This window comes from Ambystoma mexicanum, chromosome 9, assembly GCF_040938575.1.
Source record: "Ambystoma mexicanum isolate Mex_15411 chromosome 9, UKY_AmexF1_1, whole genome shotgun sequence".
Lineage (NCBI taxonomy): Eukaryota > Metazoa > Chordata > Amphibia > Caudata > Ambystomatidae > Ambystoma > Ambystoma mexicanum.
Genome location: NC_090931.1, coordinates 305507160 through 305526670, shown reverse-complemented (window position 1 = coordinate 305526670; position 19511 = coordinate 305507160). Strand labels below are relative to the sequence as shown.

The window sequence follows — 19511 nt, the reverse complement described above, 5'->3', positions numbered from 1 at the left end:
CAAGTAAATTTGCCTCATGTGATTCATAGAACTAAGGATTCACATCACCCATCAGTGAACTGACCTGTTTCCTTTCCAAAAGGCCCCAACGAGAGTGATTCTTCCAAGCCACAGTGGTAACCAAGATTCATTCCATCTCTTTTCAATCATAAAAACATAACCATAAGATACCCTACATTATTTAAAATGAGCGCCTCTGGGCTGCTAAACCACCTCCATATGAAATATAAATCTCATTCCTTAACATTAGGATGTAGATGTAATGCCTGATAAAGGAACAGGGAGACTGCTGCAAGCACAGCCTCCTGTCCTCTACCGGCATATAAAGTAGATCGTAACCGTCAAGTGACAGGCGCATTGTGTAAAACGTCACGAGCCTCTGTTCACGATTCACCAAGTTCAATATTCAGGAATGCAATCCTGTTGGAAGGGTCAGAACCAACACAATTGTGTGTAGATTCCTAATCAATCTACTTGGAAAAACCTCTCCGATATAGAGATTTGAATGTTCTGAACATATGCGTACATAAATTATGGTATTTCTTTGTGCGCGGTTGTACCCATAATATGATAGAACTGTCATTGGTGTCAAACTCTAACAATAATTGATGTAGTCACACTGTGTGAAACTACACAACCCGTATCTTTTTGGTATTAGGTAACCCACCTTTTGGTATAGGTCTGTACTACAGAAGTCGGTAGTGTGACCCAGGCTGATCTCAAGAGTGGTAAATGTGAGCTGTAGCAATGAAATTCACAAATACATGGTTACAGTTCTAGTTTATTTAACATCCATTTTCATTCTTTAAAAAAGGCAAGATTGGTAACAATCAAATATACTTTTCCAGAATCAGCACAAGTTAGTGGATACTCTTTGGATATGCTTTTTACACACTTACTACACCCGCAAGTGACTTCATTCACAAGGATAGTAATGGCATTTATAGATCACTAGTTATACTTTGCAGATTCTGAGGTTGCAGAAAGGAAATAGTTAAAGGCTAAACCGGTTCTCGGGGTATGTGAGTATACTTAAATCCCAGTGCAGTTAAGACGAGCCTTTCCCCACAATAACAGTCTAAAACAAGTTACCACCTATGAGGGACAGAAATATCAAAGTCGGTGGACTAGAAGATTCTGCAGGGAGCCAGGACAGCCAAAGTAAATTGAAGCAGTGTCTTTGGAGCGGAGGCACCTTTTATAAAAGTCTTGCACAAAGTTATTTATGTAGAAAGCACTTGTAGGGTCACACGCTGTTAAGCCTGTGAAAAACAGAGTTGGAATTCACTCGAAGGTAAGCCACTGCAAGTATCAAAGGAGAAAAGCGCAGCTCAAAAAGACAGAGGTAAGTACCCCAAGTCTAAACTCTGGTTTGAAGAGTGATCCAGCTTGATTCTGTCCAGTTGCTGCGGTGCAGACCCTGGGTTCCTGAGCCGCAGTCGTGGGGACAAGAGGACGACGTCTGGAGTGCTCCTGCTGCAGTGATTTGGAGGTAGTCTGCAGCTACAGGCTCTTTTTGGATCAGTGACACTTTGTGGTTTCAGCGCTTGGTAAACAGCACCACCACGGATCTGAGATACCGGTTGGGTTTCCTGCACTCCTTGGGTCCTGCACTCTGGTGAGGGGACTAGAGCTATGGCCGTCCTGCTTTCTGGAGTTTCTGGCCGGATTGCAGATGTTGCACTCGACTGCGGATTTCTTGACCCCACTGGCACGCGTTTCTTGCAGCGAAGAAGTACAGCCAATCAGAGAAGTTGGTTTAGTGCAGTTTCCCGGGGTTTAGTTGGTCCTACTAACCCATGAGAAGACGTCGTCCCTTCTGGAGCTTCTATTGTCGATCATAAAAAGAAGTATCAGCACAGCAGCAGAGGCACCGGGCAGTTAAAAAGGCCCAGGAGGATGCTGCAAGCTTCGTTCACGGTTTCTTCATTGGGTGTTTCTCCCAGTGGTCAACTGTGACTCTAGTCCCAAAACCCTTGCCTTTTAAGCAGGTTTCTCCCATTCATGCACAGCCTAGACTGTCAATCGCATAGCAGGGTGGCTGTCATGAAAGGCCAGCCTGCCAGTCAGGACTGGTTGCATTCATGCACTCCTAGAGACAAAGGACAGGGGAGTTTCGGTAACCTTCCTCCCATCCTGCCTTTCCAGAGGCGGGCTTCAGTACTGAAGCCCGCCAGAGGCAAAATGAACAAAGGGCTTAACTTGGCCGCACAGAGTAAAACCCAGGAAGGACCCCACAAACAGAAAATTGCGCAAAAAGACCGGCGCCATTTTGACAAAATGGGCACCCATGGTTGCTGTACTGCAGCTGGGGGTTCAGCCTGCGGTAGAAAAGCACAATGGTAAGAAAATTAAACCGCTGCCACCAGCCATTAAAAGTAGTGAGGGTAACATAAAAAAATGTTGCATGTGAATGTAGGTTAAGGGGCTACTAGGGAATGCACCCCCCCCTGTCCCCCCCCACCAGCACTAAACTTAAGATGTTTCTACAAAGGGAAAAGATAAGTAAAGTCCATTTCACTTTACTATTCTTGAACAGTATTTCACACAAGAAAAGGTATTTAACCTTGAGAAATCTAAAGGATTTCACTGACACTGCACTGAAGGTGCTGTCCGTCACCATACAAAAAGTAGATGCCTAAGGAGTTTCAGACTCCAAAAATAAAGGAAAAATATTATTCCAAATTGGGTCAAAATACGAGGGTGAGAAAAAGGTCTCGCTCACTCCAGGGTTAAAATTAAAAAGTTAGTCCAGCAAAAGACCTGGAAGTCTCTAAGGTGGGAGTAATTTATCACTAAAATTTAAATTCTCCCTAACAGAGTGCATTTGTCGAATTGGTTCTACAAAAGTGGAAACTGCCAGTCATGTGTTGACTGACTGCCCAAACCTCTGGGACGTATACATTGGGGGATTCTCCAAATTTGGCAATTATGGTTCCGGCCAGTTTTGGATCCCAGTATTTGCAGCAGAGTCTTATGGAATTACAGCTGCTTCTTACCCCGTTTGGCTCAAAGTAACTTAACGGTTTACATTCTTTATAAATGGCGTTTTTAGGTCATTTTATGATTCTTTATAGTTTTATTTTTATATCAAGTTTTTCTTAAAGATTGATTTTTTTTTTTACTTTCAAGAATTGTAATCCACATGTGATCGTTTATGTATTTGGTCATTCTGTATTTTTGCAAAAGGGGCTAAATGCCTCCTAAAAGCACTTTGACTCAATAAAAAAAGAATTACCATGTGTTTAAGTGATGGTGTAAGACATTCCTTGTGTAAATATAAAAAATATAGTTTAATATGTTGCAGTTTCTTTGGACTACTGTACTAACTGGGTATAGTGTACCTACCTAGAGCTCGCACCTTCCTCCTCTGATGAGCCTGACTGCTCTTTCACTCTACCAAGGTTCTTTTGAGTAGTACACGGTTATGCTAAGATTTGGCGACCTGTATGCCATTGCAATGGTTTTATGAAGTTGTACCTCAAGTGCATTTTAGGAACTCTCTCCTAACAATACCCATCAACACCTGAGGTTTTGAAGGAGATGTATTGTATGCTTTGTGCATGGTACCGAGTTTTTAATTTTAGATGGCCCCACTTGGAACCAAACCCGAATAGTTTTACCTCTACGTGTCTTTTCAAATTGAGGGACAGTTTTGCTACCTGGCTTTGTAGTTTTCACTGCTTGGATTTGCATTTTGCCAGATCTCGAACTGTTACAACATTGATCCCCTTTTGCAGTGATCCAGTGTGCTCCAGTCATTGGGTAGAATGAAGATGTGGGATTACCTGGCAAAGCTTATTCATTAATACTAAACATGCCCTGTTGGTACGACCACTAGCTCCTTTGTCTCTTTTTTCTTTCTTCAGGTTTGTCGCCTCATTGCAATGGAAGCGATTGTGGCTATTCATCTAGCATGGAGGGCAGTGAAGCAGGGTCTCGGGAAGGCTCTGATGTAGCATGCACAGAAGGAATTTGTAATCACGATGAAACAGGTAAGCTTGGAATTTAAAGTGTTTGCATCAGCATTTCACTGTCTGATTGAATAATGCATTGTTAACTGTTACTTCTGAATTCCTCTCTGCAGGGGATGATTCGTGTGTCCACCACTGTGATGACAAAGATGACGACGATGGAGATAGCTGTTTGGAATGCTGGGCAAATTCATCCGAGGAGGGCAACATGAAAGGAAAAAATAAAAAGAAGAAAAAGAAAAGCAAACTTTATAAGTGTGAAATTGAGCATGTAAGTCTTATTGCACTCTGTTCTAGTGGGCTCTCTGGGTTACATAATAGGATATTGTATCTTCTGCCAAGTTATTGGATATCTCTGGACCATGCGGTCAGATGGTGCTTTTCTTTGACCAGATATTCCAATCGGGCAAAGATTTTCTTAGGGATTGGATGCAAGGAGATGTCACCCAATTTTGCCAACAAACCTTTCTTTTGTTCAGTCTGGCATCCAGAATGCGAAACATCCAACTTGAATATCTGAGCAAAAAATCTCCCGTTTGAACAGCAATCCAGATTATTCAGTAGTGTTTGCTACATGTTAGGCACACTTTGTATGCAGTGCCCTTTGGGACCACTACACACAACTAAGACTACAGGTGTAAGCAAAAACCAACCTCTGGTATAAATCTGTACTACACAGTTTTGGTAGCATTGCTGAGCAGCCAGGCTTATATCAAGAGAGGAATGTGAGCTGTAATGATGTTGCACAGAGGTCTACAATAATAAGTATTCAAATAGACTCTTACATTCAAGGTTTCTTGCTAAAACACTTATCAATTTATTTCAGTCAGTTATAAAACATTCACTAGAAGGAGGCAATCTATATCACACAAATATACTTCATTACTTTACATGGTACGGGTCTGAGGCATTTAAACTACTTTGAAGGAGAAGCAAAATGGCATAGGTTAATAAAAAGAATATTAGTTACTCTTAAGACAGTGCAAGTAGTTAGAGTCCACCAGAGGAGCCAATTCAATGGGTTAGGTTAAAGTCTTGTATAGGATAAAGCAGTTCTGGTAGTTAAACGGGAAAGTCTTTGCCAAAGTTATCAGAAGTAGTTCGTAAAAGAAAGATTCATATGTTGGGGTCACAAGCTGACTAGGCCTGCAAGTTGCAAAAGTTCCAAGTACTTTTGCAGTGAGAGGCAAGTTCTCTCGGTCGGGTTTTCACAGTACCTTACAATGAAGAAAAAGATGCAGCTGAAGATTTCTGTTCCTGCAGATCTCGTTCCTGAGCCTCAGTTGTGGGACTCCTGCACTGGGACTGGTCGCAAAGCTGGCAACTGGCAAATCTTCAATTCCGGTAGCTGTAGTCAAGCACACAAACTGGTGTCCCTCTCCCTGGTTATTCGGTTTCCTGCAGCACTCTGAGGAAAATACCATCTCTGAGAATGCTATCCAGGTGGCTTACAGTATGAGTTGATTGGTCCCACCAACTCGAAGGGAGAAGTCGTACTTGCAGGGCTTCTCTGTCTAGATGAACTTGGCAATCCGGACCTGCAGCAGGGCTTCATCGGGCAAATCAACGGCCCAGGAGTTGCAGCAGCTGTCCTCTTCAAACTTGTCTTCGGTTCTTTCGTTCCAGTGGTCAGTTCTGCCTTCCAAGCCAAGAGACTCACCTTTTATCCAGTTTCCTCCCATTCATTCCTGCCTAGCTGCCACTCAACCAGCAGGGTGGCTGTCCTGGCCGGACAGTCAGCCAGCCAATCACGCCAGAGTGCATTTGGATCTCCTAGGAGACTAAACACAGGGAGTTTCAGGCACCTACCTCACTTACTGCCCACCCCAGACACTCGGGCGCCAGAGGCGGTCTTCAGTCCTGAAGCCTGCCAAAGGAGAAGCAACAAAGGGACGACACCAACGGGGTAAACTTCAATTCAGCTGCACTTCACGGTTTCGGCAAATAGCAACCAGAGGTTCTCAGATACCACTTCAGACTTTCCTCGCATCTGGGGGTCCAGCACTCTTGAGGTGGCTCAGTCTTGGTCAGTCCTGCTTCCTGAGAGTCCAGAGGATCTTCCTGGAACTCGGGTCCGACTTAAACACACTCACTCGATTCTGGTGTTCCTCTCCCTGGCACTTTGGCTCCTGCAGCAGCAATGGAAGTACAGCCAGCTCTGAGAGGATTTCCAGATTACCTAGTCTTGGGGTCAATTGGTCCCTTCAACCCAAGGGGAGAAGTCGTCCTTTGCAGGACTTCTCTATAGTCGAGGCAAATTCGGAGCTTCGGGACAGCAGCAGGGCTTCACCGGGCAAACCAACAGTCGAGGAGTTGCAGCAGGCGTCTCTTCCAAGTTGTTCTTTGGATTCCTTCGTCCAGTGGTCAACTCTGCCTCCGAAGCAAAAAGCCTCGTAGAAGGAAGGCTTACTGAACTAACTTAAATAGTTTAATCAAGAAACCTTGAGTGTAAGAGTTTATTTGAATACTTGTCACTGTGAATCTGTGCAAAAACCCCACTGCTCACATTGACCCCTCTTGAGGTGAGACTGGCTGCTCAGCCACACTACCAACCTGTGTAGTACAGACTTGTACCAAAGGTTGGGTTCCTTATACCAGGAGGTCAAGGTTGCTGTAGTATTCCAAAGGATACTGCACACAATCTTGCTTAACACCGGGCATTTGAAAGAGGAGTATGTCTGCGTGGAATTGATAGAGGCAGGAATCCACTCAGGAAAGATCAAGGCTACACCCACTCTGGACCGGGTATATCTGGGTGCGGAGAGGATCTTGTAGCCGTCAGGGAGGAGTGTCAAAGCTTGTGACAGAGCTTGCCGTGAACCATATCTCTGTGAGACCGAGCACATTGAGGTAAAGTTCTTACAGGAGGTAGCAGATGTCAGAGGAGTGTTTGACAGAGCGAGAGTTTAGTGGCAAGATGAAGAATGTTGCCAGCCTTAAAAGCCATCTGGGGAGGGGTACAAATCAGAGGTACACCCTGCGGGGGTGAAGGAGCCCAAAGTGGGGCAAAAGAGGAGGGGTAGAGGGTAAGATAGCCGGGGGGAAGCAGGAGATGAAACTAAATTGATGAGGCAAGAGCAGAGCATATCAAAGAGGACAAGATTGGCTGGAGGGCTTTCGACCATGACAGTGTCATGAAGGTAGACATGAATGATGACCTTGGAGGAGTCGAAGGGAGCAATAAGGACTTCCCAACGGCTGCCACCATTAACGGGAGAGGAGGAGACAGGACAGAGCACAGATCATATGAAGAGTCCATAGCTCTGATGAAGTAACAACAAAAGAGGATGTCAGTGAGGGTCTGTCTGGAGAAAGCGCTGGAGTAGGTGTCCTTGATGGGGAGACCAGGGTTGGAGGCCAAGATATCCTTTTTGAACTTCTTCCTACCAGACTTGGTGAGAAGGGAAGGATAGTCGATGAAGCAGATGGAGAAGATGGGAGAAACAGCAAGCGCCATGGGTGTGGTAGCGAGAGAAAAAGGCAGAGGAGAAATGGGAGTGGTGGTGGGGGGAAAGCAGGTAAAAGTGAAACTGAGAACAGTGAAGTCACTGGGCCAGCAAGTTACAGAAAAGCAACAATACAAGCAAAGTGCAGAGCAAGTTAGCAAAGCACGGCTAGATTTGACTTGAATAAAATGCAAAACAGATCTGACTCCAAAGAAGAATAAATAGCTCTGGTTGGGGTTTCCCTGGTCCATCGGTCCATGTCTCTGGGTGAAGAATTCCTGTTCTGGAAGTCCCACAAAGTTTTGTCCGGATTAGTTTTCTCTGGAAGACGTTGCACTCGTCAGTGGTCCAGATACCCTGGGTATTTAGAAATTGCAGCCCAGGAAAGTCACAGCGACTCAGGGGTTGGGCTAGACGAAGCAAGTCTTGAGGCTAGTTGGTCCCACCAGCCTAAGGGAGGAAGAGAGCTCCCCTGTCGATGGGAAAACTGGGTCAAGGCTTCACCAGTGCTTTTGCGGTCCTGGAAGGTGCTGCTGGCGTCTGAGTCTTCTTCGGATTTGATATTTCAGTGGTCGACTGCCTGTAGTCCCAAAACCCTTGCCTTGCATGTGAAATCCCATTCATTCACAGCGCTAAAGCTGTCAATCACAGGGGATGTGGGGGGGTGTCCTCTAGGACAGCCACCCGCTCAGTTGGAACTGCTTTCAGCCTGGAATCCCTACAAAGGTCAGTGAAGTTTCGGGCTCCTCCCTCTCTTCCTTCCCAGACCCACTGGGTGGGTTTCAGGGCTGAGGCCTGTTCGGTAAGAACTGATGCAGTCCAACTGGTGTGGGACTACAAAAGACATCGCTTGGTATTAGGTAACTCACATTTTTTGTAAAAGGTTTTTTTAAACAATTTTTATTAGATTTTACAACATGTTTAACCAATCCCCCAACAATCCCTTCCTGGTCCACCGGCGCACTTCCACCCACCACCCACCACCCCCCCCCCCCCCCCCCCCCCCGAGGCAACTTCCACCCTGTTCCTAGTCCATTTCTCTCATGGACCGACCACCGACGTTCATTGTAGATCTAACATTCGAGGGGATTGGGTCCTCCGACCTATTCCATATCTGACAGTAATCACCACAGCTGTGCTGCTTCAGAAAATTTTCGCCGTCCTGCATCGATGACGTCGATATGCTGTCCTCTAGGACCTCCGTCGAGCCGAGGTCACCGGATGTTATAAGTAGGACGCACGACACCTTTAGCCTCAGTTCCGTTTTTTTTTGCAAACGTGTTCGCTTCGGAGATCTCGGCGCGCCTCGGGTCTTCCGAGTTCTGTTCTTTCGGTTCTTCGGACCTGTTCGTTGTGAAGATTTCCATGATGTCTTAGTCTTCTTCCACCCCCGTGGCCGGGTTTTAAGAAGTGTCGGGACTGCGGGTCCAAGATGTCATTGACGGATTCGCGTGACGCCTGCCTCTGGTGCCTCGGTGAGGACCACGACACGGATGTCTGTGTAGATTGCCAGTCGCTTACATCGAAGGCCTTGCGGGAGCGTAAGAAGAAGCTTTCTGTAGGTAAGGTGGCCAATCCCTGGAAGTAGAGATCCACTGGGCTTTCGACTGACGATTTGAGGGGCGACTCTGCATCGTCGGCGTAAGTCCGGGGTGTCTCGGTCCAGGAGTAGGTCCCACCATTCCTCTGCCTCTTCGAGGCACTCACGGAAGCGCCGGCATTGGTCGCCTTCCCCGTCCTCATCCGAGGACTCAGCCCGTCGGCGGGTGGCTTGTCCCAACAAGCACTCCACTCCTGTGGAATGGGATTCATTCCGGCAGGAGATGTTGGCTATTTTTCAGTTGCAGGGCTCCGTTCCATCCGCGCCATCGAAAGAGTCGAAAGATCCCGGCCGTGACGGTGCCTTCGGGCTCGAGTGGTCGTCGCGATCACCGGGCACCTTTCGAGGTCCCTGTCGGACAAGGATGGTCGCTCTAGACCTGCCCGTTCCAGGTCCTGGTCCTCGACGCCCTCGAGACCGTCGGAGACTGTGAGGTCTTAGATTCCCTCGACGCCTTTCGAGGCTGCTTTGTCAGAGGTACCCTGTGGCACGGTGGAACCCCCTATAAAGGCTCTGGCTAAAAAATTTCTTTGTCCCTTTTTCTGTGCCCTCCTTCCAGCCTCTGGATTATATTTCTGAGGTGGATGAAGGGTCTGAGGAAGGTATGGTTCCTGAGGAGGTACCTGATGAGATTTTGTCTGGTCATAGCCAGATTGAAGACCTGCGGCAGTCGTTGCACGACACCAGTGGTCTGGACACCTCTCCGAGGTGGAGTTCTGTAGGCCTGAGCCTGGCACTCATGCCGAGTCCTCGTACCGGCGCCTTATGTCGAGGGTCACGGAGTAATTTGTGGCCGGCGCCACCAGTGGATGTTCTGCAGGATGACCTGATGGATATCCTCGACCAAGGTCCACCAACTGACCTGGTACTGCTATTCCATATGGCCTTGCAGAGAAGGGTGGCAGCAGCTTGGACTGCTCAGGAGTCTCTCCCGGCAGTGAGCAAGTCTTTGCCGCGAAAATACCGCCCAGCCAGTAGCGACCCCTGCTACTTGACCACGCACCCCACTCCGGAGAGTTTGGTGCAGGTGGCTACGGCCCCAGCAAAGCAGGCGTCGTACCCTACCATCCCTCCTGATGGGGACGACAAGCGTTTTGATGGCTGGGCGTGTTTTCTTCAGGGGGTATGGCTTTACAGGCAGCCAACTCCGTGTGTGCCTTGTCATGTTTCATGCACATTCTGTGGAACTGTATTTCGTTAGCGGCTGAACATATTCCCGAAGGGGAGGCACGGGATGGTTTTCTTGCTATTGTACTAGATGGCAAGTATGCCATGTGAGTCTGTTCAGTCGGGTCTGGACATGGCAGATTGTGTCAGACGGTCCATGGTGGCGAGCACCGTAATACGCAGGTTTGCGTGGTTGCGGAAGTCGGGGTTTGCTCTGGATGTGGAAGCCCGGCTCCTCAACATGCCCTTTGATGGTGAACCTCTTTTTGGCAACAAGGCTGACTAGAGCCTTGAGAGGTTGCAGACCTCCAAAGCTGCAGCGAAGTCGTTGAGCGCTGTAGTCTGCCATCCTCCGCCTTTTCATCCTAGGGGACAGCAATGGAGGGGGCAGGATCCTTTCGATATTACTCATCCTTTGGTAAATCGAGAGGAGCTGCAAGTCAAAGGGGCCATCGTAGGAGTACCAGAGGTGGAAAACAGTACTCAAGGTGCCAAAGCCGCCCGGGCTGTTGCCTCTTTGCCCTCAGGCACTGCCGCTTCAGCTCAGTCATGAGGCCATGTCCCATGGTTCGCCGGTTGAGGGAAGGCTGGCGTAGCATCTTGTAGAGTGGCGTGCCATTACTTCAGATGTGTGGGTTCTGGAAATCCTAGCACACGGCTACTGTCTTCCTTTCCGGCAGAGGCCTCACGGCAATCCACCAGGGGATCTCTCTTTGAAGAGTCCGGATCGGCTCTGTGCGCAGGAAATACAATCCCTGCTGGAGAAAGGCGCCATAGAACTGGTGCCTGTAGCGGAGAGGAACAAGGGATGGTATTCCCCTCCTTATTTGATTTCGAAGACCCATCATGGACTTGCGGTTTGAACAAGCTCCTCAGGAAGGACAAGTTCAAGATGGTTACTCTTTCTCAAGTCCTCCAGGCCCTTCAACTCCAGGACTCGTTGGTGTCTCTCGACCTCAAGGACACTTACTTTCATGTGCCTATCCATCCCAAGCACAAGTACCTGAGGTTCGCGGTTGGCGACTCGCGCTTTCAGTTTCGGGTCCTGCCGTTCGGATTGACCTCCGCCCTGAGGGTCTTCACCAAGCTCATGGTGGTGGTGTTGGCAGCGTATCTCAGGAAAGGGGGATTCACGTCTACCCCTACCTAGACGATTGGTTGATCAGGGCGCGCTCTCCCGAGCAAGTCTTGGATCATCTGTCCGTCACCTGCCACTCCCTTCACAAGCTGGGCTTCTCCCTCAACTTGAAGTCCCACTTGATGCCAACTCAGCAGCTCCAATACATCGGAGCAGTGCTCGACACGTCCCTGGGGCAGTGTTTTCTTTCCCAGGTGTGGGCTCATCACATTCAGCAGATGGTGCACAAGTTTCAGCATGCCCAGATTCTCCCGGTGTTCAAGTTCTTGAGGTTGCTCGGCCTCATGGCATCCTGCATTCTTCTGGTGCCAGAGGCCAGGTTGCGGATGAGATCTCTGAAATGGGCTCTCAAGATGCAGTGGTCACAGTCCTCCGGCAGGATGTCGGACCCCGTTCAGGTGCCGCCCTTGGTCGCCCAGGACCTCCTGTGGTGGGCCGTCGAAGGCAATCTGAGGGGGGCTCCATTTTCGCTGCCCTGGCCGGAGGTGACTATCGTGACGGACGCGTCCCTCACGGGATGGGGAGCTCATGCCAACGAGTTGGCGGTCGGCGGTCGTTGGTCTCCGTCGGAGTCCATGCTTCATATCAATCTGTTGGAGCTGAACAAAAAGTGTGGGGGTGGAGGGTCACTTTTTCTGTGCAGGGAGGCGATGCAGCTCTGGTTCTGGGCCACCCAGCAGGAACTTTCGATCTCGGCAGTTCATCTGGCCGGAGACGAAAAGGAGACGCACTGAGCAGGCAGAGCGCGATCTCTCACGAGTAGGCGCTGGCTCAGGAGATTCTCATGGAGATCTTTTGACCTTTGGGGGGGACCCCCTCAAGTGGATCTCTTCGCCTCCAGTGTCAACCGGAAGTGTGAAAGGTTCTGCTCGCAGGAATTTCCTCCAAAAGGGGCCTTAGGAGACGCGTTTGTGGTGAGTGGTCCTTCCCACTGCTGTACAGGTTTCCTCCGGTCCCCGTCATCCCGTAAGTGCTGCGGAGGTGCAGTTCCCGGATGATCCTCATTGCTCCGGCATGGGCCTGGAGAACGTGGTACCCGGACCTTCTAGACTTGTCCATCTGCCCTCCACGTCGTCTTCCCTACTGAGAGGATCCACTTTCACGGGAGGGGGGGGGTCAGGTTCTCCAACCAGAGGTCAGATCCCTCAACCTTCACGCTTGGCTTCTGAAAGGTAGGGTTGGTACCTCCCTGAAGACGTGATGGAGTTGTTGCTTTCGGCCAGACGGCCTGCAACCAAGTCCCTGTACCGTTGCCATTGGAGAAAGTTCTGCGACTGGTGCAGGGTTAAGAATGTGGATCCTTATTCATGTGACATTCCTGTGGTTCTGTCTTTTTTTGCTTTCGTTAGCCCACAGGGGCCTGCAAGTGGGTACCATTAATGGTTACCTGTCGGCGCTGTCCCTATTTAAGCGCTCGTCTGAGTGGTGTTCTTATTTCAAGATTCCTTTAATTTTTCAGTTTCTCAAAGAGCTCACTAATGTGTTTTCACTGCCACCTTTCCAGGTGCTTTGTTGGGATTTGAACCTTGTTCTAAAATTTCTAATGGGTGCTCCATTTGAGACTTTACATGCTTGTCCTTTGAGACTGTTAACCCTTAAAATTGTATTTTTAGTTGCGGTCACTTCCGCTCGCAGAGTGAGTGAGTTGCAGGCACTTTCAGTTAAGCCACCCTTCAGGTGTCCTTAGGGTTCCTCCTTCCTTCCTTCCTTTCTTCCGAAAGTGGTGTCGGAATTTCATTTAAGCCAGAAGGTCATTCTTCCGGCATTTTGTCCTCTTCCGCATCCTGGTAAAGAAGAGGAGAGGCTCCATAGGCTGGATCCTAGGAGAGTTTTAAGTTTCTACATTTCACGCATGTCCCGGGTCAGAGTGGACAATCGGCTCTTTATAGGTTACGCTGGAAGGCGTTTGGGACAAGCTGTTACTAAGCAGACTTTGTCTAGATGGATTATCTTGGCAATTTCTGAATGTTACCGTTCCGGTTGCTTACGGGCCCATTCTACTAGAGGTATGACTGCCTCTACTGCCCTGCAGAGGGGTGTTCCTATTCGAAACATCTGTGAAGCAGCCACTTGGGCTTCGGTCCATACTTTTGTACAACACTACTCCCTAGATTCTAATCCATGGGCAGGATCTGGCCTTTGGCAAGGCAGTCCTTTACTCTGCAATTTGATTGGACATTCTAAATTTCTAAATTCTTTTTCCTTCCTCATACGTTGGTACTGCTTTGTGAGTCTGTCATAGATATGGAATACGTCAGAGGACCCAGTCCCCTCGAAGAGCAAGTTACTCTCTTACCTGGTAACGTTCTTTTGATGGGATGCTCCAACAATGTATTCCATATCGCTCCCTCACTACCTGCCCCGCTACAGAATTTCTTATGCGATTGCAGCCTACCTTACCGCAAGGCTTTCTGTGGTCATACTGGCAGTAGTTTGGTGCCACACGTTCTGGGGAAAAAATTACAACTGAGGCTAAGTGCGTCCTACTTATAACATCCGGTGACATCGGCTCGATGGAGGCCCTCGAGGACAGCATATCGACGTCATTGATGCAGGACGCAGACGCCGAAAATGTTCCGAAGCAGCACAGCTGTGGTGATTACTGTCATAGATAATGGAGTATGTCGTCGGACCATCCCATCGAAAGAACGTTACCAGGTAAGAGTAACTTGTTCGTCTTAAGCGCTGCGGACACCATATTGCACTAATCTTTCAGAAAGGCCAGCGTTACCTACCACAATCCCCCTCCACCCCGCAAATCCATAGCAAATCTTTCTAAGCCAGACCTGCATCATGGGAACCTCCTGGTAGTTTCCAGCTTTGTGCTATTATTATAGCCGCTAGCGTCAAGATTATCGGTAACCCACTTTTTAATCTAGACCTGTACTAGACAAGTTGGTAGTGTGACTGAGCAGCCAGGCTTATCTTAAGAGGGGTAATGTGAGGTGTAGAACTGTACAATGAACTCAGTAAACGCAGGTATCCAAGTAAACACTTACATACTTAAAGTTATACTATAAATATTTATTTATATATACACAGATATTTAAAGCTTTCTTTATAAAACAGCAACTAATAGTAACATTTAATCCCAAATTAGGATTCAATCAAAAATAAAGCAGGTGAGTAACTTTCATACGTTATATATTTTCCAGCACACTGAGACATCATATGAGTTCAGTAAAACACTTATTTTGTATCACCTTTGCAGTATTGAGTTAGAAAGGAGGGAAAGGTTATGGTTGGATCAGAACATATTGGTATTCTACAAACAGTTGGAGTCTCCCAGGGGGGTGCAGGCAGTCTTTTATCCCAGTAGTATTCAACAATTAAAAGCTGCAAGGGAACAAGCACTGCCAAAGCCAATGGGTTCAGAAGTGGGCTTTTAGGGAGCCGGGACAGCCAAAGGCAATGGGCCAGTTGATGCTCTTAGAAAATGTCTTTAAATAGTCAGTAGTTCTAATAGAAAAAAACAACTCAAGAGTCACCACTTTGAAGAAGCACAAGCTGAAACGCCAGTGCAAGTGAGTTGAGGTCAACTCAGAAAAGGGTAAACTAGAACTCCCCAAGGCAGGAAGCACCACAAATGGCAAAAGGTTGATGTACCCCCAAACCCTACAGTACCTGTGAACTGAAGAATGTGTTCCAGCTGGATGCCGTCTGGTTGCAGTGCAGCAGACCCTTGTTCCTGGTACTTGGTCATTGTGACGAAAGGGAGGACATCTGGCAGGCTCTTGCGGCAGCACTAGCAATGGATTCTCCTGGATTCAGTGGTTTTGTGGTTTTGGTGCCTTTCTCTCAGCACCAAAGAACGAACAGCTCTGGTTAGAAGTCACTTGATCCATCGGTCCTGGACTCTGTTGAGGGGAATCTGGATGAAGATTTCATGCTTCTGTAGGGTCCTCTGGATGCCCACAAAATTTTGGCTGGATTTGCACTTCGGAAGAGAATGCACTCTATGGTCAGGGATCCCCAGGTATTGGGATTCTGCAGCTTTGGAAAGTCACAGCAAGTCGAGGGTTGCGCCAAAATGAAGCTAGTTGGTCTCAACAGCCCAACAAGTCGTCCCATGTGGGTCCTCCCAGTTGAAAAGAAATACAGGGTCAGCACAGCTGCAGGGCTTCACCAGGCACACGGTCCAGGAGGGTGTTGCTGACTTCTCCATGTATTCTTCGTCGGATGTCCTCCAGTGGCCGACTCTGCCTCTAGTCCCAAAAACCTCCCTTTTTAAGCCAGTTCCCATTCATTCAAAGCCCTGGGCTGTCAATCACACAGCAGGGTGGCGGTCCTCCAAGGCAGCCAGCCGGCCAATCAGAACTGGTTTCACTCTGGCACACCTAGAGACAAAGGACAGGGAAGTTTCGGGATCCTCCCTCACTTCCTGCCTTTCCAGACTGTTGGGGCGAATTCTCCGAAATGTGCTAATTCCCACCACCGTAGAGACACCCAGCAACTTTGTTGGATTTTGAGGACTTGATGTTTTTTACCTGGAGAGAGGCCCTTTTTCCCACTCTCTCGTATTTTAATGCTATTTTTGAACTTTTGTTTCTTTTACATTGTCACACAGCACCTTCAGTGCAGTGGCACAGGGAAGTCTTCCAGATTTCCCAAAGTTTTAAATACATTCTCTGGGATAATCTACTGTTTCCCAGAGCAGTAAAGTGAAATTGATTTTACTTACATTTGTAACTTCATAGACCCAGCACACACTATCTTGCAATAGGGTGCTGGAGGGGTTACTTGGTATCCCCTTTGTCTAGCTTCTCATGTAACATTTGTTTCCCTTTCCTCACAGAATGGCTGGTGACAGTGGTTTACTTTTAACTACCATGGTGTGCATTTGCCACAGGTTGCGTTTGCAGCTGCAGCAAAGCTCCCCAGGGTGCCATTTTTGTCAAAATGGCCCGATCTTCTTTTTTTGCCATTTCTTTGTGGAAAGTTCCTTCTTGAGATTTACTCTGCGCGCCAAACCAGGTTTTGGTCCCATTGTTCGTTTACTTTTGGCGGGATTCACAAGTGATAACTGCTTCTGGCTCCAGGGTGTCTGAGGTGGGCAGGAAGGGAGGGAGGAGCCCGAAACTCCCTGTGCTTAGTCTCCTAGGAGACGCAAATGCACTCTGTAGTGATTGGCTGGCTGATTGTCCAGCAAGGACAGCCACCCTGCTGGGTGACTGACAGCTAGGCTGGAATGAATGGGAGAGAACTGAACAAAAGGTGAGGATTTTGGCTTGGAAGGCAGTCAACCACTGGACGAAGGAACTGAAGAACTTGAGGACGCATGCTGCAACTCCTGGACCGTTGGTTTGCCCAGTGAAGCGTTGCTGCTGTGCTGAAACTCCAAATTGGTATCAACCGAGAAGCCCCTGCTTCTCGGTTGATACCAATTTGAAATTTCAAGAGAAGAACCAGGTATGATTCTTAATTATTAGTTAAGGATTTAAAGTCTTTCCACTCTTAAGGTTGAGTAAGTAATAAAAGGATTTGTATCTGCTTTTCTTATATCCTCTGCAGGTTCAGCTTTGGTTAGCCTTGACGCAGTCAGCCTGGTGTTGTTTTGTTATCCACTTCCCCCTTTCCCTTTGGGGTGTAGTTAGCAGAGCTGAATTGAAACCTAGTTCTGAGAATTACATTTCAGGGGGATTGTCGGGGGTTCAGCAGCTTCCGCGGACACAGGACCTCTCAGCCTGACAATTGCAACTCAGCGTTGTGCTAGCACCAGCAGTAGGTTTGTACGTTTCTGTATTGCGGAAGGTAGATTACGTGTGCATCCCTGCATGGCTATCATAGGGCTCCTCAGAATCTGTTCTCCTACGATCGTTGAGGCGTGGTCAGGATATCGTCCCAGTAACTGCTGACTGGAGGGCACTCCCAGGCCAGACGAAATAGTTGCCGGGCAGTGCTACATCTCTCACAAGCTAGGGATATAGATTCATGGTGCCGATGGAGTTTGCGCGGGGTAACGTAGGTCTGATGAAAGTGGACCAACTTGAGTGTCGCGTTAAGGGCAACTTTTTGCGTTTGTTTTTGTATGTAGAGTCAGTCTTTGTCGCTTATGGTATCTGCTAGGATTGTTTCCCACCTGGTTTTGGGAGTTGGTGGGAGTTGTGTTGCTGCGAGTAATTCTTTATAGATGGTTGAGACCAATTTACCCTCTCCTCGGGCCAGGATTGTGTCGTGTAGCAGTTTCCATGGGGGTGGTCGCATTGAGAAAGAACTGTGAGCTGAGCATGTGTCTGACCCGGAAGTAAACAAACACGTCCAAGGAGAAACTCTTGTGGTAGCAGTAGTGGTACATTTGTAAAGAGATATGAATTTGGGAGTATAATCATTTTAACATTTGAGGCTCTACCCCAGAGTGTTAGGTGTTTCCAGCGGGTTATCTTCTCAGTGAGCAGGGTCATAGTTCTGCCGTAGTTATCGCGGAAGACAGCTTCACAGTTTCTGGACATCATTATTCCGAGGTACTGGACCCCAAATTGTTCCCATTGGAATTTGAAGTCATCTAGGAACGCCACTGTGCTTGGTGTCAAAGGGAAAATTATTGATTTGCTGTTATTGAGCTTTAGCCCTGAGAATGCGCCGAATTTAAGAACCTCCCTAATCACTGGATTCAGGTTGTCGGATGGGTCGCTGAGGAGGAGGGTCACGTCGTTGGCGTATGGGGACAGGATCAGTTTTTGTGGACCAATGGATAAGCCTTTGTTCATGAATTTGGATCTCAGGTTGGCGGCCAGGGGTTCCATGGCCAAGGCAAATGGCAGTGCCGACAGGGGACAGCCCTGTCTGGTGCCTCTCTTCAGTTTGATGGGAGTGGATTTTGGGGATCCTGTTGAGATGACTGACTGAGGGTGTTTATATAGCAGCGAGACGAGCTTAAAGCGCAACCCTAAACCCGTTTTGCGGAGCACAGCGAATAGGTAAGGCCATTCAACAGTGTCAAATCAAGGACGGCTATGGCTTGTGGTTGGGTCCAGCGCTTCTATGATGCCGAACATCCGAAGGATGCCAAAGGTGGTATTCTTTCCAGGTACAAAACCCACCTGGTCGGCCAGTACTAGTCTGGGCATTAAGGGAAGAAACCTGTTGGTCAGGATCTTGGCAAGCATTTATTGTCCAGGTTAATCAATGATATAGGTCTATACGAGCCACACCCGTCTTGTGGTTTGTCAGCCTTATGTAGTAGGATCAGATTGGCTTTACGCAGCGTCGGGTGAGGGGAGAGGTAAGTGACCTGTCTCTACAGCCTCTTCAAACACTGCCAATAGGAGAAGAGCCAACGTGGGACCCCTGGCTCTATAAAATTCCCCAGTTAGGCCATCTGGGCCAGGTGCCTTGGATCCCGGCAGTTCCTTTATGACTTCCAGTACTAATTCCAAAGTAATCTGTTTGTCTAGGTGTGCCTGCATTTAGTTAGATAACCAGTAAAGTTCAGTATCTTCCAGGTATTGGTGAAGGGCTTCAGTAGAGCCCGTGGACTTTGAGCTGTAGAGTTCTCCTGCATTGGATCTTTCATGGATTCACATGTTTAGAATATTCCCCGTCGACAGACTGGGATCCCTCGGTACGCTTCTAAAGCAGTTTCCCATAGGAAAACCTCAGACACTTTTGTGTCCTATCTACGTTGTTTTTGGGGCCGCCCACGCATGCCCCACTAGGATGTAGCGGTATAAAAGCCCCGCCCCCGTGGATCCCTTCAGATTTCAACCGTCTCCAAAGTAGTGGGAGCACCTCGTGTAGTCTACTATTTTGTCTAGGTTGTGCTGTTGGAGTTTTCTCCTGATGTCAGGAAAAGCACGGTTCTGCCCGTGCGCTACGTGCAGGTTGAAGGTGTACGAGGGTGACGGACATATGGATTGCATATATTGTCTACAACCTCATCATTCGGCAGACAAGTGCGACATATGGAAGGGCTTCTCCCAGAAGACTCTTAAAGATCGAGGTCTAGTGGCATGATTAAACGATGGAGCAGGGGCATACCCGCCTTCGGAGGTGGGCTCAACGCGCAGCGTGGCCTCAGTTTCAAGATCTTCAGGGGCCCCTGAGATCCCGCAAGAGGCCTGCCGACCAGAAGTATTCGACCCAGTTTTGCCGGAGACCCTACTGCAGCAAGAGGCCTTGTCGGTGTCCTCGGGAGATGAGGATGTGAGAGTAGCTGGCCCTGCAGACCTCGGGTTACGAGGGATTAC

The 19511-nt window shown here is 48.3% G+C and overlaps 1 protein-coding gene across 4 annotated transcripts in view; it reads left to right on the top strand.

Moving 5' to 3' along the window:
* Positions 1 to 19511, top strand: part of GGNBP2 (gametogenetin binding protein 2) — a 347388-nt gene that overhangs the window by 270058 nt on the left and 57819 nt on the right. For all 4 annotated transcript variants that reach the window (XM_069614701.1, XM_069614703.1, XM_069614699.1 and 1 more), the window contains 2 exons: positions 3870 to 3995; positions 4088 to 4245. In XM_069614701.1, the coding sequence (XP_069470802.1) occupies positions 3870 to 3995; positions 4088 to 4245 (284 nt within the window). The remainder of the gene's footprint in view (positions 1 to 3869; positions 3996 to 4087; positions 4246 to 19511) is intronic.